We start from the raw sequence: 6681 nt of genomic DNA, 5'->3' as shown, positions 1-6681 counted from the left end.
CCCCACTTCCCATCTCTCTCTCTCTCTCTTGATTGAGTGAAAGAGATAAACAAGAGAGAGAACTCATGTGGGATATTTCCAAGGAAATACAAAAGTAGGAAACAGGTGAAAATTGAAAAATTGAACATAAATTAATGCAATTCAAAGGACGGCAGAGATGTGAAACTGTTGTGACATATACAGTCTAAACTCAGTAAAATTAAATAATTTATACCAACATTTCATATACTAGTTTATTTATTTATTATTATTATTTTTGGTTTCTATATAAGAAGGACAAAAGTGACATAACACTCATTGATATCTCTCTATCTAGATCTCTTTCTCTCTCTCTCTCTATACAAGAATGGAAGAAATTCAAGGTGAAAAGGTTTACAATCAAGGAAAAACAGGTGCCCTTTTGTTTTCTTGGCCATGGGGTAATTTTGGAGTTTACAAGGTAACTTAAACCTAATCATATTTTACATATGTTTTCTTGATGTTTTAGGGTATGTTTGAGTAACTATTTGCATTTTTGTATGTCTTTTAGTATTTTCTCTATGGTCCATTCCTTGTTAGTTTCATCTACTCAAGGATTTGGGAAGGAGAAACTCATAATAAGAATGGATATGGATGGTGTTTACATGTTCTTGCTATATGTGCACTAAGAGGCCTTGTTTATCAATTATGGAGTTCTCATAGCAATATGTTGTATAATAACCGCACTCAACGTTTGTCTAATCGCGGCGTAGATTTGGAACAAATCGACAATGAATGGGATTGGTGAGAATTATCGTTATCGGTTTTCGATAAAAATGAAAAATAAAATGGATTTTAATTTGGTGTAAATGTTTTTTTTTGGTGGGTAGGGACAATTTCTTAATTCTCCAAGCTATGGTGGGTGGAGTGATATGTTTGTTCTTAGTCCCACTTATGGAGAGTTTCCCAATTTGGAATGTGAAGGGTTTTTTCTGTTGCTTAATACTTCACATGGGTTTCTCCGAACCAGTTTACTATTGGTTACATAGGTTCTTGCATTCTGACTATATGTTCTTTAAATTTCATTGGCTGCACCACTCTTCCAAAGTCATCCACCCTTTCACAGGTAACAAAAATTTAATTATTTATACAAGTTTCTATTATGTTTTTTAAAATGTTTTTTTTTGTGCAGCTGGGCATGCTACATTTATGGAGCAATTGCTTATGTGCATGATTGTAGGAATACCCATTTTAGGGACAATATTGGTTGGGCTAGGATCAATTAGTATGATTTATGGGTATCTTTTGGTATTTGATTGTTTGAGATGTTTAGGGCATTACAATGTCGAGATTGTGCCTTATAAGATATTTAAGACGTTCCCACGTCTAAGATATTGCATGTACACGCCCACGTAAGTGCGTGTACGCATATGTTTTTGTTTTTAAGGTTTTGTGAAATTTGATGAAGTTTTATTTTTTGATTGAATATGATATAGATACCATTATCTTCACCATAAGAAGATGTCCACCAATTTCTGTCTTTTCATGCCTCTCTATGATGTAATATGGAAGACCATCCATCCTCAATCATGGGACCTTCACAAGGAAATGTCAACTGGTACTGGTGAGTATTTAATGTGTTCAATTAATGAAATAATTGTGACATCCATTAATTCTTTTTTAACATTTGTACTTTCAAGTTATTTTGATTAATTTAGGTTTAATTCTTTGTTTTTTTAAAGGAAAACATAACAATGTGCCGGATTTTGTGTTCCTTGCACACATAGTTGATGTCTCGCACGCGCTCCATTCGCCTTTTCTTTTCCGATCATTCGGTTCATTACCGTTCAAATTCATGCCTTTTATTCCGTTTCTTTGGCCATTCTGTGTAATTGTGCTTCTTGCTATGTGGGCCAAGTCCACTGCCCTCTTGGTCAGTTTTTACCGACTTAAGGGCAAAATCCTTCAAACATGGTCTGTGCCTAGGTTTGGTCTTCAGGTAATAGTGGCAGAAGGTCAACAATGGAAAAATATATCATTGATAATCACACAAGATTATAAAATAGTAAAATTTAATTGACAAATAATTTGTATTTTTTATGTGGCATGCAGTATTTCTTACCATTTGCAAAGGATGGGATAAACAAGCAAATAGAGGAGGCAATTCTAAAATGTGACAAACTTGGTGTCAAGGTAGTAAGCCTTGCTGCCTTAAACAAGGTACATTTTTTTACTTATTTTTAACTTAGAACAAAATACAAACAGGGCTGATCGCAGATCTAGTTGTGTCGGGTTTTTGAATAAATTTAAACCCGACACTACTACGTATGTTATACTCAATCAAGACTCTACATCCGACCCTATATCTTGCAGATTGAATATATATCAGATGTTGAGACGGTTTAACAATTATTTGGATATTCAATCTATATATCTAATAATTCATATTCTACATGTTTTACATTAATTTTAAAACAATTAATTAAACAAAATTAAGTACAAAAACATCCTTATAATAACAATTTTTTTTATTAAATTAAAAAAAGTAAAATTAAGTTGGATCATAAAAAAAAAATATTTGTTAATCATAACATCATTTAATATATTACAAGTACGAATATATTCGGTTATTTGAATAGTCCATATATTCACCCTATTATATTAGATCTATTTTAATGATCACCCTTGATAAAAAAAATAAATAATAATAAAATAAAAGAAATATTAATCAAAGATGTGAATTGCATTAAATCTGAAGTGAGATATTTTTACTAAATATCAAAAAAAATATTAATTAAAGAGATGTGAATTGCATTAAATCTCAAGTGGGCTCTTTTTACTAAATCTCAAGTGGGCTCTCTTTATTTATTTACAGTACTTTTATTTTGACTTCTATGGGAATGAATGCTTTAAAATTAATGTTTCTTTATTTTTGTGCTATTATATATTCATGGAATTAATTAAAGAATGAGGCTTTAAATGGGGGAGGAGCTTTATATGTGCAAAGACATCCAAACTTAAGAGTAAGGGTGGTGCATGGTAACACATTGACATCAGCTGTTATCATAAATGAAATCCCCAAGGATGTGGTTGAAGTCTTCTTGGCAGGCTCAACCTCCAAACTTGGTCGAGCCATTGCCCTCTACTTGGCTCGTCGACATATAAGAGTCATGGTAATTTTGTGAACAATATTTAATAAAGTGAACACGTAGCTAGATTTATGTTTCGTGACAATTTTTTGTGTGTATGTAGATGCTTACTCAATCAACAGAGCGATTCACCAAGATTCAAAAGGAAGCGTCCGAGGATTGTCAAGGGTATCTAGTTCAAGTGACGAAATACCAAGCAGCACAACATTGTAAGGTAACAATAAAGATAGTAAGACTTGTTTTCCTTATAATAAATAGGATATATTTTATTTGATTATCATAAACGAGACTGAAAGCAGACGTGGATAATTGGCAAATGGACAACACCGCAAGAGCAACGATATGCCCCTAAAGGAACACACTTCCATCAATTTGTGGTTCCTCCTATCATTCCTTTTAGAAGGGACTGCACTTATGGGAAACTTGCAGCCATGTCTCTTCCAAAGGATGTGGAGGGACTAGGAGTATGCGAGGTATGTAAGCTACACATAAAACATACATTAACTCAAATAAAATACTTTTTTTTGGGGTATATTGTGGTACACTCTATACTATTGTGACATTAATTATTCGAGAATCTTAAGTTAATCCCTTTTAACATGACTTTTATAAACAGTATTCGTTACCGAGGGGTGTAGTTCATGCATGCCACGCTGGGGGCGTGGTTCATCTTCTCGAGGGATGGAATCACCACGAAGTTGGAGATATTAATGTTGACCAGATTGATGTTGTGTGGAATGCTGCGCTCAAACTTGGCTTTAAGGCGTTCTAGTTTAATCTACCATATGGAAACAAAAAGAATATTGCAACCCAACCATGGAAGAAAAGAGTGGAAACTAAAGGATTGATAAATGAAAAGGAAGAAATAAATAAATAGGAATGTGAATTATATATGTTTTCAAAAGTCTTGTAAAGGAATTAATTTCCTTCCCTTTTGCACCTAAGAAAGGTAGATTAAATAGTGTAGCCTTATCACTTTGAAGCATGTAATGTGTATCCATTTATTTTTCCTTTTACTATATGATGCATGTTAATTCTAGATGATTAGATATTTATGTAAAATATGATATGAAAATTGTATCATGATAGAATGAGTTTATATATTATTGATAGTTGATGGGTGCATCACTCAAAGAGTTTTTATTTTATTTTATGAAAGTTATTATTGAAATTACTCTATCAATATAAGTCCTTTACAAAATGTTTCAAATGGAGCCAGGAAAATGGATAATGATGAGCCGAAATGATTTAAATTGAACTAAGCAAAAACTTGATACATGAACTTGTTTGATTTTTTTTGAAAATGATAATTGTTAAATTTAACCATTTATAATTTTAAAGAATATCAACTTTATGTCTACTCGTAGTATAAAAGTGAAATACTTAACAAATTTACAATACTTGCTCAACACAATATGAATTTGTACAAATAGCTCTTGATGTGCATTAACTGAAATATTATCATATTATTTAAAATAATGTATAATTAACTTATGAATTATTAAAAAAATATCAAAAAAATAAAATTATACTAGTATAACTTAAAGATAAGCTTCATTAATTAGTGTCTTGTATTTATAAAAAAAATTGTCTTTAAATTTTGTTATTTAAGTTTGTTATAAAAAAATGACAAAAACATATATAATATTCAAAATAATGTATATTCTTACAGGAATGCTATGTTTTAGCTAATTTTGTTAATTTGTTTTTACAAGAATACTATTTTTAGTGGTTATTAAATTTCTGTATTCAAAATATATATATTAAAATTTTTATTATTCAAGCTTTTGCTATAAAAATAACAAAACATACATTAAATATTCAAAATATTTTCTATTCTTACAGGAATGCAATTTTTCCGCTAATTTTCTTACACATACCATTTTTAGTGGTTATTAAATTTCTGGATGCAAAACATGTACAAAAACATATACAATATTCAAAATAATTTATATTCTTACATCAATCCCACTTTTTCGCTAATTCTAATACATTTTTAGTGGTTATTAAAATCATAATCAAGATAATTTCATTTGACTTACATAATTGATCTCTTTTCCTTGTTAGTAGTTAAAATGTCTTGACTAGAAATATTCATATTAACTACCGTATTTTTCTCTATTCACTTATATTTAAATACCCATAATACTCATACATCAAATACTATCATTATTTGAAAAAACACAAAATTATGGATATCAAGAATTATTTCATCTTTTCACTCTTTTTCATTTGTTGTTCAGCTGATAATTTCAATATTACTGAATTACTTGGACAATATCCAGAATTAAGTGTATTCAATAATTATCTTACTCAAACTCAATTGGCTGATGACATCAATTCCCGGCAGATTGTCACCGTACTAGCCGTTGATAACGACGGAATTAGTTCTATTTCTGGAAAGTCCGATGAAATCTTACGTAAGATTATGGCTGTTCATGTTCTTTTAGAATATTATGATATTATTAAGCTTAGAATGATGCCCGGATGTAATATTCAGACGACGACCCTGTTTCAGAATTCGGGTCAAGCTATTGGAAAACAGGGTTTTATGAATTTAACTGTTACTTTGGGTGGTGCTCTGTTTTTCGGGTCAAGTGCTGGTGGATCCGGGTCGACTGATTTTGTTAAAGCTATTATGTCTCGGCCTTATAATATTTCGGTTATGCAAATTCGTGATGTTATAATTCCTGATGATATTGATATTGATACTATGTTGTCTCCACCGCCTCCGTATTCAATGGCGCCGGCGCCGGAGCCGACGATTGAAGCTCCGTCACCCGGAGTTTGGTCTTCGGGTCCTGCTCCGGTTGAAGGGTCTTCGGGTCCTGCTCCGGTTGAAGGGTCTTCGGGTCCTGCTCCGGTTGAAGGGTCTTCGGGTCCTGCTCCGGTTGAAGGGTCTTCGGGTCCTGCTCCGGTTGAATCCGATGATGCTCCAGGTCTAGCCCCAGAAGGTTTTTTCGATGCCCCAGGTCCTGATGGATCCGATGATGCCCCGAACCCGATTGGATCGGGCCATGCCCCGGTCGAAGCCCCGACCCCGTTTGCATGGTCTCCTGAAGGTGAAGATGAGCAAGTACCTGCAAAGATTTCAAAGGACCCACCGAGTCTTGTGATTGCTTCAGGGCCTGGACCCGGGTCTACAATAGATGGATCGGGTAGTGAAGCGGTATCGGTTCGGTTTGGAATTGTGGTTATGATGGTGGCATTATGCACATGGCTAACAATGTAATGAATTTGAATTGGGTTTTTGCTAGAATAATGTTTAATAATTAAGCCTAGGTTAATTAGGTTTCAGTCTGGTAAATTCTTTGATCATTCATAGATTCTCCAAACTCTAAACTCAATTATTTATGAGTTAAATCTTAATGTTTGGATTTCGGTTTTAAAAAAATGAGTTTAACCTTTATATTGTACTTTTCATTTCGTATTAGAATAGAAACTTTAAGAAGATCGATATTTCAAAAAATTTATAAAGATAGTATTAAGTCTCAATAGCATAATAGATGTTTTACTACAATTCGTCATTTATAACCATCAAGGGCTAGTAAGTCCATCGGTTCACATAGAAGAT

General features: G+C 32.6%; 2 protein-coding genes across 2 annotated transcripts; both read left to right on the top strand.

Moving 5' to 3' along the window:
* Positions 1 to 303: 303 nt before the first annotated feature.
* On the top strand, positions 304 to 4146 carry LOC124945350 (very-long-chain aldehyde decarbonylase CER3-like). The gene is made up of 11 exons (XM_047485771.1): positions 304 to 439; positions 530 to 762; positions 849 to 1084; positions 1151 to 1370; positions 1455 to 1582; positions 1701 to 1957; positions 2071 to 2178; positions 2925 to 3131; positions 3211 to 3321; positions 3407 to 3580; positions 3724 to 4146. Exons 1-11 carry the CDS (start codon positions 347 to 349, stop codon positions 3877 to 3879), a joined length of 1923 nt encoding a protein of 640 aa, XP_047341727.1. The 5' UTR covers positions 304 to 346; the 3' UTR covers positions 3880 to 4146.
* Positions 4147 to 5298: 1152 nt separating this feature from the next.
* On the top strand, positions 5299 to 6339 carry LOC124944883 (fasciclin-like arabinogalactan protein 3). The gene has a single exon (XM_047485233.1). It carries the CDS (start codon positions 5299 to 5301, stop codon positions 6337 to 6339), a length of 1041 nt encoding a protein of 346 aa, XP_047341189.1.
* Positions 6340 to 6681: the final 342 nt, after the last annotated feature.

Source organism: Impatiens glandulifera, chromosome 7, assembly GCF_907164915.1.
Source record: "Impatiens glandulifera chromosome 7, dImpGla2.1, whole genome shotgun sequence".
NCBI lineage: Eukaryota > Viridiplantae > Streptophyta > Magnoliopsida > Ericales > Balsaminaceae > Impatiens > Impatiens glandulifera.
The sequence above is the reverse complement of the archived record's forward strand: the minus strand, read 5'-3'. Positions and strand labels throughout refer to the sequence as shown.